The sequence below is a fragment of the Hemitrygon akajei genome, chromosome 11 (genome assembly GCF_048418815.1).
Source record: "Hemitrygon akajei chromosome 11, sHemAka1.3, whole genome shotgun sequence".
Lineage (NCBI taxonomy): Eukaryota > Metazoa > Chordata > Chondrichthyes > Myliobatiformes > Dasyatidae > Hemitrygon > Hemitrygon akajei.
In genome coordinates, this window is record NC_133134.1 from 73,703,558 (window position 1) to 73,723,433 (window position 19,876).

At 46.4% G+C, this 19,876-nt stretch overlaps 1 protein-coding gene and 1 non-coding gene across 2 annotated transcripts; one reads left to right on the plus strand and one right to left on the minus strand.

The window, feature by feature from the left end:
• The first annotated feature begins 273 nt into the window (after positions 1-273).
• trnam-cau (transfer RNA methionine (anticodon CAU)) lies at positions 274-345 on the plus strand. The gene has a single exon. It is a non-coding gene; the product is annotated as a tRNA-Met (tRNA).
• Positions 346-11,464: 11,119 nt separating this feature from the next.
• Positions 11,465-16,226, minus strand: snapin (SNAP associated protein). The gene is made up of 4 exons (XM_073061133.1): positions 16,049-16,226; positions 15,921-15,967; positions 15,259-15,377; positions 11,465-12,564 (listed from the first exon to the last, which is right to left on the minus strand). The coding sequence occupies exons 1-4, from the start codon at positions 16,165-16,167 to the stop codon at positions 12,463-12,465; spliced, it is 387 nt and encodes a 128-aa protein (XP_072917234.1). The 5' UTR covers positions 16,168-16,226; the 3' UTR covers positions 11,465-12,462.
• Between the last annotated feature and the right edge of the window lie 3,650 nt (positions 16,227-19,876).

Sequence of the window (19,876 nt, forward strand, 5' to 3'; positions counted from 1 at the left end):
AAATGGGGATGGGGGACCTGAGGAATGTGGGGAATGAAGAAGAATGGGCCGCAAGGAAAGGTGGACGGAGAACGCGCCCCGACAACCTAGGCCTAGCGGTTGCTAGGAGAAACGCGGACACGCCAGAAACGCGACCTCACCTTCGACGCGTCGCTGCATAACTGACGTTGACGTCCCGAGCTGCCAATATATGAAACAAAGCAACCAATGAAAACAACCTACCTGGGTGACGTCTCTATTTCAGTAACAATGTTTCACATTATTCACCATGTGAGCAGAGTGGCGCAGCGGAAGCGTGCTGGGCCCATAACCCAGAGGTCGATGGATCGAAACCATCCTCTGCTACGTTTTTTTAAAAATCTTTATACTTATGGCATTAAAGATTAAAAGTTAAAATTTCATGCCAATTTAAAGCAATTTTCAGATTTTCTTATAAATGCATAAAAAGGTACTATCTCAAGTTGGCAAATGTTATTACAGGTTTAGGGTGAAAGATGAAAGTAACAGAAGTAGTGTAAAAAAGTTATATTTTTATTAACCTTTTGTTGTAATATTTTGTTTTATGTGCTATGTGTGTGATATATGATCTGTGGGTACTCCAGGGGAAACGTTTGGTTCCTTTGGTTGTATATATGTACAGTCTGTTAACAATAAGCTTGAACTTGAAATATTGAGGGAGAAACTCCTTCACTCAGAGTGTGGAATGAGCTGCCAGCGGAAGCGGTTTCAACTGTAACATTCATGGGAGATTTATTGGGTAAGATGGGGTGTGGAAGGCTTTGGCCCGCTTGCAGATAAATGCAATTACGCAGGGGAAAAAACACGCTGGCATGAACTAGATGGGCAGAGCGGCCTGCTTCTGTGCTATAGTGCCCTATGATTCTTACAGGTATTTCCCCTCGTCTCACAATGTTGGTGCCTGCCACGATGCCCACCCCAATTAAACCAAATCTGTAATGGGTCGAGCTGAACCGTACACAATACCCCAGGAATTTTGAACAGGACAGCTCAGCCCCAAACTGTACCAGAGACTTGATCCCTACTCAGACCTGAGCTGAGTTCTAAAATATCTGCCGCATAATTGGCTGATTAGATATTTGTATTAACGTGCAGGTGTACTTAATAAAGTGGCCACTGAATGTATACACAGGATCAGGGAAAAGTATTCATTCATGGGATGGTGAACGGGTTGCTTTCTCTGGCAGTAGCTAGCGGAGGTCAAATCATTAATCAGTATTCAAGAAGACAAAGGGTTCTCTTAATGCCAAAGGAATTGAAGGCAGCAAAAATGAATGGAAACTTAAGGGGTTAACAGAACATTGAGAGAGGAAAATGAGGCTGTGTATACTGTATCCCCTGACCTGGAACAGGCTCCCAGGGTAGTGGTGTAGCAAGATGCAGTAGTGGCACTTATTGATAGTGAAATTGGTTTACTGTTGTTACATGTACCAAGATACAGTGAACATCCTGTCTTGCATACATAGCAAAATCAGGCCATTCAGCCCATTGAGTCTGCTCCACCATTCCATCATGGCTGATCCCAGATCCCACTCAACCCAATACACTTGCCTTCTCACTATCTCCTTTGGTGCCCTGAAAACAATCAACTTCCGCTTTAAATACACCCACGGACTTGGCCTTCACCACAGTCTGTGGCAGAACATTCCACAGATTCACCACTCTCTGGTTAAAAAATTCCTCCTTTCCTTTGTTTTGAAAGATCACCCCTCAATTCTGAGGCTGTGCCCTCCAGTTCTGGATACCCCCACTACAGGAAACCTCCTCTCCACACCCACCCTATCTAGTCCTTTCAACATTTGGTAGGTTTCAATGAGATCCCCCTCCCCCCCCAAATTCTTCTAAACTCCAGTGAGTACAGGGTCAAAGGTGCCAAACGCTTCTCATATGTTAACCCTTCATTCCTGGAATCATCCTCGTGAACCCCCTCTGGGCTCTCTCCAATGACAACACATCCTTTCTGTGATAAGGGGCCAAAAACTGTTGACAATTGTTACGAACCCCGTAACTGGGTGTCTTACCAGCAAAGATAGAAGTGTCCGTTGGAGTCTGGTGATACTATTTTCAACAGTATTTATTAGTAAAAATACACAAAAATAATATCAATGCAAATATACAGATAATATACGTAATCAATACTAAACCTAAAAGTCCGGGTATAATAATAATCAATAAGAAATAAGCTCTATCGTTGTCTAGGGGATAATGAATTGTCCGATGGAAATATAAAGTTCAGTTCAGTTCATGCAGGCTGCGGTAGTTGTTGGTCGCTGTGTTGCAATTGTTTGAGAGAGAGAGAACAGTAACAGCTATTGACTTGCCAACTTTCCTTTACGATTTTGATCCGTCGATGCGTTGTTGCTGTGGCCATTCACGTATGACCCCTCCGTCCTTTAGCTAGACCATTCTTCCGTGGTGGACTCGTCACCCAGGCAAGGGTGGACACACACACAAGCCCCCACCGGTCTCGCTACAAAAAACACTGTGAGTTAAAATTTACCGACCCTTCGTTCGGTCTCCGATCTCCCATCCTGTCTCGTGGGGGTTCTGATGCTCACTAGCATTTCTCCTGGTGTGACTGAGGGGGTGTTGCCCCAGACCCTACTTTTATCCCCACTCACGGGGTCTCAGGTGTCAATCAGGTTGGGATGATGCAACCCATCAAACCAGCCCACTCTGGTTGCCCCCTGAGGAGTTTCAATGAATAAAACAGTACTCAATAAACAATCCTTCTCCAAGAGACAATAGCAGTAAATCTCTCCTTTTGTCAATAGGAGACATTCCACTTTGTGTATCTCTGAGCTCTCTCTCTCTCATTAATTTTCATGAGCTGTTATCAATAACAACTGCCCTGGCAGATTTCCTTTTGTCCCTTTCATTTCCTTGGTAGCAGCCTTGAAATAGTAGTGATTTGCGATTTCTCCAAAAGGTGGGGGGGCAACTTTGCACCCTTCTGCCCATCAGAGTTGTTCCTCATTTGTAACACAATACACAAAGTCCGGCCTGACTAGTGTCTTATAAAGCTTCAGAATTATCTCCTTGTTTTTATATTCTATTCCCCTTGAAATAAATGCCAACATTGCATTTGCCTTCTTTACCACAGACTCAACCTGTGAATTAACCTTCTGGGAGTCTTGCACAAGGACGCCAAAGTCCCTCAACCTCTGATGTTTGAACCTTCTCCCAATTTAGATAATAGTCTGCACTGTTGTTCCTGTCATCTAAATGCATTATCATACATTTCCCAACACTGGATTCCATCTGACACTTCTTGCCCATTCTTGCAATTTGTCTATGTCCTGTTGCAATCGCATTGCTCCCTCAGCACTACCTACCCCTCCACCTATCTTCATATCATATGAAAACTTTGCCACAAAGTAATCAATTCCATTATCCAAATCACTGACAAACAATGTGCAAAGTAGTGGTCCCAATACTGACCCTGAGGAACACCACTAGTCAGTGGCAGCCAACCAGAAAAGGCCCATTTTATTCCCACTCACTGCCTCCTGCCTGTCAGCCATTCCTCTATCCATGCCAGTATCTTTCCTGTAACGCCATAGGATTTTATCTTGTTAAGCAGCCTCATCTGTGGTACCTTATCAAATACCTTCTGGAAATCCAAGTAAATGACATCCACTGCCTCTCCTTTGTCCACCCTGCTTGTTACTTCCCTGAAGAACTCGAACAGATTTGTCAGGCAAGATTTCTCCTTACAAAAACCATGCTGATTTTGACTTACTTTATCATCAGTCTCCAAGTACCACAAAACCTTGTCCTTAATAATTGACTTAACAATTTCCCAACCACTGAGGTTAAGCTAACTGGCCTATAATTTCCTTTCTTTTGCCTTCCTCCCTTCTTAAAGATTGGAGTGACATTTGCCACCTTCCAGCCCGCTGGGACCATGCCAGAATCAAGTGATTCTTGAAAGATCATGACCAATGCATCCATTATCTCTTCAGCAACCTCTCTCAGGACTCTGGGCTGTAGTCCATCTGGTCCAAGTGATTTATCCACCGTAAGACCTTTCAGTTTGCCCGCACTTTTTCCTTTGTAATAGCAATGGCTCTCATTCCTGCTCCCTGACACTCACAGACCTCTGGCACACTGCTAGTGTCTTCCACAGTGAAGACTGATATAAATTACTCATTATGTTCATCTGCCATTTCTCTGTCCCCATTTCTACCTCACCAACATCATTTTCCAGTGGTCCAATATCAATTCTCAACTCCCTTTTACTCTTTATAAAAAACTTCTGGTATCCTGCTTTATACTATTGACTACTTTTCCATCATATTTCATCTTTTCCCTTCTTATATCTTTTTTTGGGTTGCCTTTTGTTGGATTTTAAAAGATTCCCAATCATCCAACTTCCCACTCACTTTTGTTACCTTATACACTCTGTTTACATGAATCAAATCATTTCACAGTGCCTTGAGCTAGAAAAAGGCAAATCAATAATCATAAGTCACAGGAGCAGAATTAGACCATTCAGCCCATCAAATCTGCTCTGCTATTCCATCATGGCTGATTTATTATCCCTCTCAACCCTATTCTCCTGCCTATCCTTGCAACCCTTGACATCCTGACTGATCAAGAGCCTCCCGTCGTCTGGTTTAAATATACCCAGTGACTACAATGTGTAAAAACAGCTGAATGAGTCCAGAGCAGGTAAACAATAGACTGCAAGATCTTAGCGAGGTAGATTGTGAGAACAAGAGGTATCTTATTGTACTAAAGCAATGCTGGAAGAACTCAGCAGGTCAGGCAGCGTCGATGGAAAGGAATAGAGTTGATGTTTCGAGCCAGGACCCTTCGTCAGTCCAGCTCCTCCAGCACTTGGTGTTGTTACTCCGAATTTCTAGCATCTACAGACTCTCTTGTGTATACTGTACAAGAGATTAGCTCAGGAGTCAGATAAAAGTGGGATAGAAGCCATCCTCGTGGTCCGTGCTTTCAAGCCTGATAGGAGAGAGAAGAGAGAATGTCTGGGGTGGGTGGGATCACTGGTTGCCTCTGGCTGCTTTACTGAGACAGTGAGAAACGTAGACAGAGGGGAGGCTGGTTCCTGTGATGTGCTGAGCTGTGTCCACAACTCTCTGCAGTTTCTTCTGATCACACACAGAGCATTTGCTGTACCAAGCCGTGATGCCTCCAGACTTATTGCGCGTCGATTAAGAACTGGACATGTGTGGGAATATGCAGGGATATCGGGATCAGCGGACACACAAGAGATGCAGTTTAATTTGACTTTCTGTGGTGTAACGGAATCAAACTGAGAATCTGCGTGTGGGTAAGTGTGGCGCGATGGTGATGCCAACGATGACTTCCATTGCTCCATTGACGTTTGATGCTGATTGGATGATAATCAAATCTCAAAACACAAGAGATTCTGCAGATGCTGGAAATCCAGAGCAACACACACAAAATGCTGGAGGATCTCAGCAGGTCAGGCAGAATCTATGGAAGAGAGTTAACAGTCAGCATTTCAGGCAAAGGCTCTTCATGGGGAGTTAAGACTTGTCTGCTCTGCCATTCAATCATGGCTGATTTTTACCCCTATCAAATCCATTTTCCTGCCTTCCCCCTGTAACCTCACTAATTAAGAACCTATCAACAACTGTAAATATAAGATCATAAGACATGGGGCAGAATTAGGCCATTTGGCCCATCAAGTCTGTTCCGCCATTCAATCTTGGCTGATCCTTTTTCTCCCCTCCTCAGCTCCACTCCCTGGCCTTCTCCCAATAACCTTTGATGCCATTCCAATCATGAACCTATCAATCTCTGCCTTAATTTCTCCCAACGACCCGGCCTCCACAGCTGCCTGTGGTAACAAATTCCACAGTTATGAATGTGCAGTAACTCTGAGGGGCTGAAGGGTACAAAGTCGCCCCCTCCTTTTTGAGAATCGCAAGATCGCTATTAATTCGGGTCTGGGACCCAGGAAATGAGAGAGAGACGTCCAGAATACACAGGGTTTGGAATGTGTCCTGGCCTCAGCGAAACAAAACCACTGATAACAGCCATTGTCTCTTGGAGACGGAATTGTGTATTGAGTACTGTACTATTCATGGAAGCCCCTCAGGGGACGACCAGAGTGGGCTGGTTGAGGGATTGCATCATCCCAACCTGATTGACATCTGAGACTCCGTGAGTAAGGATAAAAGAGGGTCTGGGGAACAACCCCTTCAGACACACCAGGAGAAACACTAGAAATCCCGTGACAGCATTTAATAGCGACAGCCGATGGGGGGCTCGTGTGCGTCCTCCCTTGCCTGGGTTGGCGGGCTCACCACGGAAGAACGGCTTAGCTAAAGGAGAGGCCACAAGTGAACAGCCACACCAACAGGACTCCTGATGGATCAAAATCATAAAAGGAAAGCCGGCAAGTTTTTCTCCCAAAATCTCTCTCTCTCTCTCCAACCATTGCAACCCAGCGGTCCCCAAAGGCTGCAGCCTGCATGAACTGAGTGAACTTTATATTTCCATCGGACAATACATTATCCCCTAGACAACGATAGAGCTTATTTCTTATTGATTATTATTATACCCACACTTTTAGATTTAGTATTGACGACGTATATTATCTGTATATTTGCATTGATATTATTTTTGTGTATTTTTACTAACAAATACTGTTAAAAATAGTATCATCAGACTTCAACGGACCTCTCTATCTTTGCTGGTAAGTGACCCAGTTACGGGGTTCGTAACACCACAAATTCACCACCTTCTGGCTAAAGAAATTTCTCTGCATCTCAGATTTAAATGGACACCCCTCTATCCTGAGGCTGTGCCCTCTTGTCCTAGACTCTCCCACTATGGGAAACATCCTTTCTACATCTTCTCTGTCTAGGCCTTTCAACATTTGACAGATTTCAATGAGATTCCACCCCCACCCCATCCTTCTAAATTCCAGTGAGTACAGATCCAGGCCCATCAGAAGTTGCTTGTATGATAACCCTTTCATTCCCAGGATCATCCTTGTGAACCTCCTCTGTACCCTCTCCAATGCCAGCACATCTTTTCTTAAATGATGAACCCAAAACTGTTCACAATACTCATAGTGAGGCCTTACCAGTGTCTTATAGTGTCTTAGCATCACATCTTTGCTCTTGTACTCTAGGCCTCTTGAATTGAATGCTAACATGGTATTTGTCTTCCTCACCACCGACTCAACTTGCAAGTTAACCTTTAGGGTGATTTTTGGATTTTCTCCGTTTAGAAAAATAACTGCACATTTATTTCTACTACCAAAGTGCATGACCATGCATTTTTCAACATTGTATTTCATTTGCAACTTTCTTGCCCCTTCTCCTAATCTGTCCAAGTCCTACCCATTTCCTCAACACTACCTGCCCCTCCAACAATCTTCTGCAAACTTGGCAACAAAGCCATCTATATCATTGATGTACAGCGTTAAAAGGTCCCAACACCGACCCCTGCGGAACACTACTAGTCACCGGCAGCCAAACAGAGAACGATCCTTTTATTCCCACTTGCTGCTTCCTACCAATCAGCCAATGCTCTAACTGTATCAGTAACTTTCCTGTAATACCTTTGTCGATCCTACTTGTAATCTCCTCAAAGAATTCCAATAGGTTTGTCGGGTAAGATTTTCCCTTAAACAAACCATGCTGACTGTGTTCTATCTTGCCTTGTGTCACCAAGTATTCCATAACCTCATCCTTAATAATTGACTCCAATATCTTCCCAATCTCTGAAGTTAGCCTCAGGCTCATACACCTATGACTTGGCCTCCACAGCCGTCTGTGACAATGATCACCACCCTCCAGCTAGAGAAACTCTTCATCTCGATTCTAATCTTCATCACCAAAGTTCAAATTGGATTCACCCTACTAGTTGTGAGTGAGGCATACCTGCGTATGGTAGAATGGAGATGCTCAGGCAGGTGCACATTATCCTTCACTGTAAAAAGGGACTGGAGTTAAGAACAGGGAAGTTCTGTTAAATAGAGATTACCCTTATTTGTCACATTGCGTCAAAGACAAACAGAGTCTGAATATGTGCTGGGGGCAGCCCGCAAGTGGCAGGCATCAACTTAGCATGCCCACAACTCACTAATGCCAACACGATCTTTGGATCGTGGGAGGAAACCGGAGGAAACCCACAGTCACAGGGAGAACGTACAGACTTCTTACAGACAGTGGCGGGAATTGAACCCCTATCTCTGGTGCTACCGAGCCGCCGAGTAGGATTGCAGATGTGAGGGGCGTTGGTGTGGCCAAACTATGGAGTACTGTGCACAGTTTTGGTCTTTACCCAAACAAAAATAATTCCTGCGCCATTTTATCTGCTGCTAAGTTGAAGAGTCATAATCAGATTTATTATCACTGATATGAATTTTGTCTTGCACCAGCAGTACAGCACAAAGGCATCAAATTACCATGAATTACAAAGATAAATGACAGCAATAGTAAGGTAGTGTACAGGGACTGTGAGAAATCTGAAGGCGGAATAGTGAGGACGGACCATTCTGGAATCTGTGCTGTGCTGCCCGCCCTGGCTTCTAGCTTGGTAACAGATAAAATAGGAGCAGGAACACAAACACGAGGAAATCTGCAGATGCTGGAAATTCAAGCAACACACACAAAATGTTGGTGGAACGCAGCAGGCCAGGCAGCATCTATAGGAAGAAGTACAGTCGATGTTTCAGGCCGAAACCCTTCATCGGGACTAACTAGGAGCAGTTCTTTTTGTTTGGGTGAAGACCAAAACTGTTCAGGACCATTCCAAAATCTGAAGGCGGAACAGTGAGGTAGTGTGCCCGGACCGTTCCAAAATCAGATGGCAGAGAGGAAAATGCTGTTTCTGAATGGCTGAGTGAGGACTTTCAGGTTCAGATGGTGAAGAAAGCTGAAGCTGGCTGAGTCTACAACCAAACATTGCAACTCCTGCAATCAACACTTTGAGTTATGAAGGCCAATGTGTGAAAACCAGCTCTCCTCATCACCCTACCTGCCCGTGATATCACCTTTGGGGCATTCCCCGACCCCTCTGTTCTACCACACTCAGTGTCCTACCGCTGTGTATGCCCTACCCTGGTTTGTCGTCTCAACACCTCGCACTTGTCTGCATTAAATTCCGTCTGCCATTTTCCCAACTGGACCAGATCCTGCTGCCCACTATGGGAGTTTGGGAGTTTTCCCTGCTGCCCACTAAGTTGAAGTCATCCATCATTTTTTGGATCCAGTTTACCACAATATTGTTCCCTGAAAGGGAAGTAAAGGTGCTGTCTGGTACCAGTCCGGTGGGGCACAAGGCTGTTTAAGACATTGGTGAGATTGCACCCGAACTATTGTGTTCACCTACGTGCTTTAGCTAGAGAGGATGCAGCAAGATTCACCAGGACAGGAGTTACGAGAGGCTGGTTTCCCCACATCAAAGGAGGCTGAGGTTAGAGTCATAAAGCACTACAGGTCTGAAACAGGCCTTTCAGCCCATCTAGTCCACATCCCACTGACCTGTACCTCCCGTCCACATACTTATCCAAACCTCCCTTAAATCAAACCCACCTCCACTGGCAGCTCCTTCCACACTCCCACCACTCTCTGGGTGAAGAATTCCCCTACCGGCCCATTAATCGTTTGTCATCAGTAGCAACAACAGGGTAAGTTTGCAGGTGATGGTGCAGTGGAAAATGAACGTTACCAGAAATTTGCAGGGGGATTTTGATTAGGTGAATCAGTGTGTCAAGAAAGGGAGGTTAGAGTCATAAAACACGACGGTACAGAGAAAGACCCTTTGGCCCATCTAGTCCATGCTGAACTGTTAAGTCATTGACTTGCATCAGGAATGGTAACTTTTCAAATCAACCTTTTTTGGGAAGCCAAATCCAAGTATGTCTTTCACTGTGAATTCCTGAATCCCTGATCCTTCCAGGCAGTCAGAGGCAGGAAAAGCACACTCGGGTAGATGACCCAGGATCAATACGAACATCAGTACAAGGTGGGAAGGGCTGACCGTGGTCCTCACCCTGCCACTCCAGCAGGGGTGGGGAGACCTGAGGAGATGCTGGGCCAGTTGACATGAGGCTGAGGGAGGTGCCTTACTGGACAAATACTCCCCTGGGTACGTGTTCCTTCCGGACAGACAAGACACCTGTTATGGGCAACTCATCCTGTGCACCATAGATTTTTAATAGTTTAAAAAAAAATTTCGAGATACAACACGGTAACCAGTCCTTCGAGCTCAAGCCGCTCAATTACACCTGTGTGACCAATTAGCTACTAACCGGCACGTCACTGGATCATGGGGGGGGAATCCATACAATCACAGGGAGAATGTACAGAGAGTGTCAGCATCACATTAACCGCTTTCGCTTCCGTGCTACCCTTACTGAAAAGATAATTGGACAGTACAGGGTTTAAAGGAATGGGGGCAAAATGTGGGCAAATAGGAGTACCTTAAGTGAACACCTTGGTAAGCATGGATTGATGGGCTGAAGGGCCTTTCTGACTTACACTCGTGATTTTAAACATCTCTCGGGTACCATGGTACTGTAGTGGTTAGTTCGACACTAACATCAGAGTTGGGAGTTCAGTTCCAGTGCCACGTGTACATCCTCCCCATGAATGGCTTGCGTTTCCTCCGGGTGCTCCGGTTTCCTCCCACAGTTCAAAGACACACCGATTAGTAGGTTAATCAGTCATTATAAATTGTCCAGTGATTGGGCTTGGGTTAAGTCAGTGTGTTGCTGGGCAGCGTGGCTCAGGGCTGGTTCTCTGAATAAATAAATAAGGTCACGCCGATGCTCCCGAGGGATAAATTCAAGCCTGCCAACCCTTCCCCAAGTCGGAAGAAGCTGCAGAAGATCGTGAACATAGCCCAGCACATCACACAAACCAATCTTCCATCCTTGGACTCACTTTACACCGCACGCTGTCGGAGCAGTGCTGCCAGGATAATCAAGGATGCAACCCACCCAGCCAACACACTTTTTGTCCCTCTTCCCTCTGGGAGAAGGTTCAGGAGCTTGAAGATTCGTACGGCCAGATTTGGGAACAGCTTCTTTCCAACTGTGATAAGACTGCTGAACATATCCTGATCCGGATCTGGGCCGTACCTTCCAAATATTTTTTAATAAATTTTTATTATACTTACTTTGATTTGTACTTCAGGGAGCGCGAAGCGCAGAATCAAATATCGCTGTGATGATTGTACGCTCCAGTATCAATTGTTTTGGTGACAATAAAGTCCTGGCAACATTCTTGCAAACTTCCTTGTGCTTTCTGTCTTAATGACACCTTTCCTAGTGACCAAAGCTTAAGGAGACAAGAGATGCTGGATGTGGACTCGGTGTGAGAAGGTGGGGAAAAGCTGGTGGCTCTTTGGATTGTATGGACAGCAAGCTCTGCACTTGACAACTTCCTGCGGATCTCCTGAGGTGCAAAAAAAAACTGGCAAACAGTGGCCGAGCTAGATATAGTCTGGTAATTTTATTCACTCAGATTACCTCCAGTACAGAAAGTGTGCAAGTCACTACAACCGCACAAGTACAATGCCACACTGTACTTGCCTCTGTCGGCCGTTACGCGAGGTCCTCCTGCACTTTGGGAAGTAAAAAGCAAAAAAATAAGGTTCCTTCTTCAACTGCTACTGACCGAAGGGGAGACATGTAAAGAGTCTGTGGAAACCCGACATCTGTCTATAGCTGTCTGCAGGACTTCCGGAGCATTACAGGGCCTGGAAAACGTTGCTGATTGTGGAGGAGGGGAGGGGTGTGTGCAAAGATGCAAGGAACCTCTCTTCATTCTCTGTGCGATAACCCTGCACAGTGCTTCCCAATCTCCCGACTTTGGGTCAGACCTGGGATGGATGGCTGCAGGTTTACGGCAGAGGGGCAGGATTCCCCAGCGAGGTCCCATTTGCACAAGCGCTCAGGAGAAACAGGGAAGGGTGGGAGTCTTAACAGACGAGAAAAAAAAGGACCACAAGATAGAAGGAACTTTGTCATGGACGGTTTCAAGGTTGGCTGCGAAAGGTGTGCGGTTAGCAACCCATCCCGTAAAAACCCAGAGCTACAGAAACGCCAACAGAAGCTCCTCATCCATGGGAGAGGAAGATGGGCTACACCCGGGGACAACATGAAGGGAGTCTGGTGATCTGCTGTACCCCAGTAGGGGGTGATGAGCTTAATTATCAGATATAGGAGCATCGAGCCTGCTCCCAAAAAGGGGGCAAAGGAAAGCTGGAGCGAGGGATCGCTAAGCCAACGGGCGTAGGGTTGCAGCACCTCACTCCGTGCCTTCAGGAGATGTGGCCAACCCCAGCACACTGTGGAGAGTAGGAAGTCTCGCTGGCCACCGGTTTAATGTCAATCCGAGTGCACGCAACATTTCCCACCCCCGGTGTGAACTGAGTTCTCTCCTCCTGAGCGGCCGGTGGCGAGCTGGTCCTGCTGCTGCCGGGGAGCCTTCACTTGCTGGGTGGAGTCGGCAGATAGATCCCGGACTCCAGGTAGGCCTTCCGCCGGGCCGTCTCCTTGGCAACGCTGTGGTTCAGGCGCCTCAGCCGCTCCTGCAACAAGCCCGAAAGCAGAAAAAAATAAATTAAAATGCAGGGGAAACCACAGCGTCTGGGGGAGAACACAGCCAGAGCTATTCCCAACTTCCCTAGCCCCTCTGAGTGGTAAAGAAGTTGGACAAACCTGGGTTATTTTCTCTGGAGTGGAGGAGATCTGATAGAAGTTTATAAGATTATGACAGGTATAGATGGAGCAGACAGACGTACCTTTTTCCCAGCGTTGAAATGACTCTGAGGGCGTGCATTTAAGGTGAAAGGATAATTTCAAAGGAGCTGTAAGGAGCAAGTGTTTTTAAAAAACAGAGCGGTGGGAAACTGGAATATGCTGTCTGGGGTGGTGATAGAGGCAGATACATTAGGGACTCTTAAGAGATATTTAGATAAGCACATAAATATGAGAAAAGTGGAAGGATAAAGACATTGTGTAGGCAGAAGAGATTAGTTTAGTTGGGCATTTAATGATTAATCAGTTCAGCATAAAACTGTGGGCCACAGGGCCTGTTGCTGTGCTGTACTGTTCCGCGTTCAATCAGCACCCCCTCCCCCCATGTTCTATAGACAGACCATGATACATGCAGGGCACCAAGGCACAGGGAGACACAAGAGACCGGGACACAGAGCAACACAACCTGCTGGAAGAACTCAAACACAAGAGTTTCTGCAGACACTGGAAATACTGAGCAACACACACAAGTGCTGGAGGAACTGGAGTACATCACGTGGCATTGATGGAGTTACTGAGCATAGAAAGGGGCCCTTTGGCCCATCTAGTCATGCTGAACCATTGATCTGCCAAGTTTCATCCACCTGCACCAAGACCACACCTCTGCATACCCCTCCTATCCATATATCCATCCAAATTTCTTAAAAGTCGAAATTGACCCTGCATCAACCACTTGCGCTGGCAGCTCGTTCCACACTCTCACCACCCTGAGTAAAGAAGTTCCCCCCTCATGTTCCCCTTAAACATTTCACCTTTCACTCTTAACCCATGGCCTCAGTAGAAAAAGCCTGCTTGCATTTACCTTATCTATACCCCTCATAATTTTGTATACCTCTATCAAATCTGCCCCCCCAATCTTCTATGTTCCAAGGAATAAAGTCCTAACCTATTCAACCTTTTCCTATAACAGGTCAAACCCAAGCAACACCCTTGTAAAGTTTCTTTGCACTTTCAATCTTACTTACATCTTTCCTGTAGGTAGGTGGCAAAAACTGGACACAATACTTCAAATTAGGCCTCACCAACATCTTATACAATTTCAACACAACATCCGAACTCCTGTACTCAATACGTTGACTTATGAAGGGTAACGTGACAAAAGTTTTCTTTACTACATGGAATTATGGAGATCCCTCTGTTGTAGCACACTGCTCAGTGCTCTATTGTTCAAAACTGTGGGAATGACTTCTGGTAAGATGACGGCTTGCTTGGATGCAGTGGCTTCTATGGGGCCAACCAAGAGTGTTATTGTCCTCTTTTAAATGTATTATTTTACGATTGCACAACCTCGCTGGACATTAAGAACTTAAAGGACTGCAGGTCTACCTCATCAGCGAGTTGCTCGTTGGCAGAGAAGCTGAAGAGTTGGACTTGGTGCAGATTGTGATGCTGCCTGTGACGGAGAGGCTTCATGTGGAATGCTACAAGTCTGATTCGTTGTTTTATTGGTGAATCTTGGGGGGGGGGGGGGGGGGGCTGCAAGGCTTCGGTCATAGAGAGGGATAGGCCTCAAACCGCACTGTTGTCTGTTTACAGCTGCCCAGGAAAGAAGCACGGAGTCAGTGTGCTCTGTCGGAGGCGGAATGGCGTGACATCCACACTGGAATCGGTGCTGCCCTCCTCCCAGAATACAAGATATATTACGTCTGACTGTAGCTTCCTGCAATGTTCATGGACTCAGGGATGTAGACCATATTTTTGTGTGACTGCATTTTACTGCTGTTGTATATGTGCCTTGTGCTGTGGGCTCTGTGTTTTGCACCTTGGCCCAGGAGGAACGCCGTTTCGTTTGGCTGAATTCATATACAGCTAAATAACAATTAAACAAATTTGTAAGTTCTACCCTGGTTTGTCCTCACACTTGTCTGCATTAAATTCTACCTGCTCTTTTTCAGCCCACACAAACTTTGATAGTCGTCCTCACTATCTATTACGAAGCTCCTCAATCTTGGTGACATCAGCCAATTTATTTATCCAGTTTACATTATCATCCAGATCGTTGATATAGATGACAAACAACGGACCCAGTACTGATCCCTGCGGCACTCCAGTGGTCAGAGACAACCATCTACGTCACCCTCTGGCTTCTCCCACTAAGCCAATGTGTAATCCAGTTGACCACCTCACACCAAATGCCAACCAACTGAACCTTCTTGACCAACCTCCCATGTGGGACATTGTCAAAGATGGTGCCCATGAAGACACCATCTACATCAGTATGCAGTTGAATTTGAAATCATGGGTGAGGGCTTTGATGGGCAATAAGCTGGAGTGAGGAGTAGGGTAGGCAACGTTAGGGGAGGTGGGAACCGGAGGAACTTGTGAAGTGACACGCAGCGTGAAAGGCCCCTGGATCCTGTTTGGTGTGCACAGCAGAGTTTCTGCAGAATGGAACGTGGCAACGGGAGAGTGGGCAGTAGTTTCCATTTTCTGGAAATCCAAAGAATGGGAATTCTGCCTCCCACCTGGGCGTTCTGCAGGATGTTGCTGACGAGCACCACCCTCCGCCGGGCATTCAGCAGCTTCTTCACGTATGGATCCAGGTCCAGGGACACTTTCTGCTCTTCATTTATCCTGCAGAGCTCTGGGAAGAACAGGAATCACCAACCTGGTCACACAGCCGTTACCGCGAGTCCACTCAGCCCAATAGAGCCTTTCGCACATCAACACCCCATTTCCCTCTCTGCCCTTGACCCATCTCCTCCTCCCCACACTCCCGTCCTCACCTGACCCCCTCATCCACTCTCTCACCCGACTGTTAGTTCCCCTCTCTCCCACTGAACCTTCTGTCCTCTCTCACTCTGCCCTACCCCTGTCCCCTCTCCACTCTCTCAGCTCCTCTCTTCCGCACCTCCCTGACCCCTTTCTTCCCTAAATCCTCTCTCCACTCCCCCCACTTGTCCCGGACACCATATTCCTCTCCCTTCCCTTCCCTCCCCTCCCATACACCTCACCCCTCTCCCTCCCCATACGGAGATCTATCCCCTCTCACCCTCCCACCTGTCCCGGACACCTCAATCCCTCTCCCCTCATTTGTCCGGGACTTACCCCCACCTGTCCCGGACACCTCACCCCTTCTCCCTCCCCACCTGTCCCAGATTCCCCACACAGACACCTCGTCCCTCACCTTCCGCCAGCCGGTCGATCTGCTCCCTCAGCTCTACCTGGCTCTCCCTGCGGGAAACAGAAGATACCGTTAGTCGGGCCTACAGGCGCTCGCTGCGCCTCCGCCTCCCCTCGTACCCGGGGCCGCACCTCACCGCCTGAACCTGCTGGTCCACTTCCCTCACGCCCGGCTTCAGCAGCTCCAGAAGGCCGTCGCTTAGCACATCTCTAGCCACTTCCCCAGCGCCCAGTGACTCGGCCGCCATCATCGTCGCGGTGCCCACTGGGAGGAAGGGCAAGATGAAAGAGGCCGAGTGGGACCGTGTCCGCTCGGCATCACGGGAAGAAGGGTTGTCCATAATTCTGCAGATGCTGGAAATCCGGATTCAGAAACAGAAACAGATTTAATATCACCAGCATATGTCGTGAAATGTGTTAACTTTGCGGCAGCAGTACAATGCAATACACAGTAATAGAAAAAAAGCAGTAAATTATAGCAAATATACCTATAGTTAAATTAAATAAGTAGTGCAAAATATAATTTTTTTTTAAATAGTGAGATAGTGTTCATGGATTCAATGTCCATTTAGAAATTGGATGGCAGAGGGGAAGAGGCTGTTCCTGAATCATTGAGTGTGTCCCTTTCGGCTTCTGTACCTCGTCCTTGATGGTAGCAATGAGAAGAGGGCATGTCCTGGGTGATGGGGGTTCTTAATGATGGATGCTGCCTTTTTAAGTCATCGCTCTTTGAAGATGTTCTGGATAATACCGAGGCTGGTACCCTTGATGGGACTGACTGATTTTACAGCTCTGCAGCTTATTGGGATCCTGTGCAGTAGCCCCACCCCCACCATAGTAGACGGTGATGCAGCCAGTTAGAATGCTCTCCACAGTACATCTATAGAAATTTGCCAGTAAACACCTAATCTCATAAAATTCTTAATGAAAAAATAGCTGCTGTTAATGCCTGCTTTGTAGCTGCATCAATATGTTGGGCTCAGGTTAGACCCTCAAAGATACTGACACCGAGGAACTTGAAATTGCTCACTCTTTCCACTTCTGATGCCAATAAGACCAAGGAACTGCATTCCTGTACGTGGTTCTAACTCCATAATCAAGTTCGCAGATGACACCACGGTGTTGGCCTGATCAGAGGGGTTGACAAGACGGCCTACAGGGACGAGGTCCAGTACCTGGCCGCGTGGTGTGCCGACAACAGCCTGGCCCTTAACACCCAGAAGACCAAGGATATCATTGTGGACTTCAGGCATGCTAGGAGCCACACTCACGTCCCCATCTACATTAACGGAGCTGTAGTGGAGCGTGTATCAAGCTTCAAATTCTTTGGTGTCCACATTTCTGAGGATCTCACCTGGTCCCTGAACTCCTCTATCCTGATCAATAAGGTGCAACAGCGCCTTTATTTCCTGTGGAGCATCAAGAAAGCTCACCTCTGTCCCAGGATATTGATGGACTTTTTCCGCTGTACCATTGAGAGCATACTCACCAACTGCATCTCAGTGTGGTATGGCAATTGTCCTGTATCGGACCGCAAAGCACTCTGGTGTGTGGTGAAAACTGCCCAGCGGATTATCGGCACCCAATTGCCCACCATTGAGAACATCTACCATAAACGCTGCTTGGGCAGGGCAAAAAGCATTATCAAGGATGCATCTCACCCTAACCATGGACTTTTTACTCTCCTCCCATCCGGTGGTCGCTACAGGAGCCTCCACTCCCACACCAGCAGGTACAGGAAGAGCTTCTTCCCCGAGGTTGTGACCCTGCTGAACCTCACATCACAGCGCTAAACAGTATTGCACCCATATTGTACTGTCTCAGTACTTTTATATTGGTGTGCTGTAGCACTTACATTCTATTCACAGTTATTTTATAATTAACACTATCCTTTGCATTTCTGGTTAGATGCAGACAGACAGACATACTTTATCGATCCCGAGGGAAATTGGGTTTCATTACAGCCGCATCAACCAAGAATAGTGAAGAAATATAGCAATATAAACCATAAATAATTAAATAATAAGTTAATCATGCTAAGTGGAAATAAGTCCAGGACCAGCCTTTTGGCTAAGGGTTTCTGACACTCCGAGGGAGGAGTTGGAAAGTTTGATGGCCACAGGTAGGAATGACTTCCTATGATGCTCAGTGTTACATCTCGCTGGAATGAGTCTCTGGCTGAATGTACTCCTGTGCCTAACCAGTACATTATGGAGTGGATGGGAGACATTGTCCAAGATGGCATGCAACTTGGACAGCATCCTCTTTTCAGACACCACCATCAGAGAGTCCAGTTCCACCCCCACAACATCACTGGCCTTACAAATGGGTTTGTTGATTCTGTTGGTGTTTGCTACCCTCAGCCTGCTGCCCCAGAACACAACAGCAAACATGATAGCACTGGCCACCACAGACTTGTAGAACATCCTCAGCATCGTCCGACAGATGATTGCATTTCATTGTGATTTCATTTCTAACTGCATTTCATTGGCTTTGTATCTGTACTCGGGACAAAGACAATAAAGTTGAATCTAATATAATCTATAGACTTCAGGAGAGGGAAACCAGGGGTCCATGAACCAGTAATCATTGGAGGACCAGAGGTGGAGAGGGTCAGTAACTTTAAATTTCCGGGTGTCACTATCTCAGAGGACCTGTCCAAGACCCATCATATAAATATTATTGCGAAGAAAGCACGACAGCGCCTCTACTTCCTCAGGAGTCTGTGGAGATTCGGCGTGTCATCATAAACCTTGGCAAACTTCTATAGACATTATTGGAGTATAAAAGTATAAACTCAGTTAAAAAGTATAAACTTTAACTATGAAGTCAGAATGTACTCAATTTAGTAGAATGAAATCTTAGGAATGTAGAAGTAACTAAAGAGCTAAAGAAATGTAGATTAGAACATTGCTCAGTTCTGAGTTTTCCTATTTGCTATGCATGTATTCAATTTGGTAGGAGACAGAGATCTTAAGAATGTAGAAGACAATAGTATGTTAATGAGAGGCAGCTAAAGAGATGTAGATTGGAACATGGTTGGGTCAGTGGGTAGAAACAATAGGGACAAGATAGTACGTGTGATAATGCAACTATAGCAACTGGACCAGGAGATTGCTTAAAAAGCTGCTGTGTCCGAGGATCGGTGGGCAATCAGCGACTAGCTCAATGACTGTCTCAGCTTTGATTTGCAAATTAAAGTTTAACCCTTCTTGAAGAATCTTCTGCGTCTCCTGGTCATTTGTAAGGCACGAAAAACCACAACATAATTGGCGTCACGAACAGGATCGGATAGAGACCCGCGGAAGGGAAACGGCAGATTGGGAATGCTTCCCGGTCCTCTAGGGACCCCCACAAGGCTAACAGAATTAAGGGTGCACCCAAAACAAAAGGAAAGCGCTTTTTGCGACAATTTGGACTAAGAATTCTGTTGGCTTTGAGGAGGTCTCGGAGTCTCGGAAGTGTGGAACCGCTGCCAAAGGGTCTCTCCGGTCCAAAGAATCTGGCAGAATTGGGGGTTAACGGAGGAGGCTCAGAGGATTGCTCAAGAACACTGCAGTGAGGGTAAGTACAAATAAGTTAATACGTTAAGAAAAAGTCCTCGTGGTTACCGCCTTAAGAGAGAAGGGTCTGCTCAGGCGAGGTGTTAGAATAGAATTAGGGTAGAAAGTCCTCGTGGTTACCGCCTTAAGAGAGAAGGGTCTGCTCGGGCGAGGTGTCAGAATAGAATTAGGGTAGAAAGTCCTCGTGGTTACCACCTTAAGAGAGAAGGGTCTGCTCGGGCGAGGTGTTAGAATAGAATTAGGGTAGAAAGTCCTCGTGGTTACCGCCTTAAGAGAGAAGGGTCTGCTCGGGCGAGGTGTTAGAATAGAATTAGGGTAGAAAGTCCTCGTGGTTACCACCTTAAGAGAGAAGGGTCTGCTTGGGCGAGGTGTTAGAATAGAATTAGGGTAGAAAGTC

Coding starts and splice junctions, on each gene's coding strand:
- snapin (XM_073061133.1), bottom strand. CDS start 16,167: ATGATGGCGGCCGAGTCACTGGGCGCTGGGGAAGTGGCTAGAGATGTG. Junction 15,968..16,048: donor CAGCAGGTTCAGGCGGTGAG/GTGCGGCCCCGG, acceptor TGTTTCCCGCAG/GGAGAGCCAGGTAGAGCTGA. Junction 15,378..15,920: donor GATCGACCGGCTGGCGGAAG/GTGAGGGACGAG, acceptor TGTTCTTCCCAG/AGCTCTGCAGGATAAATGAA.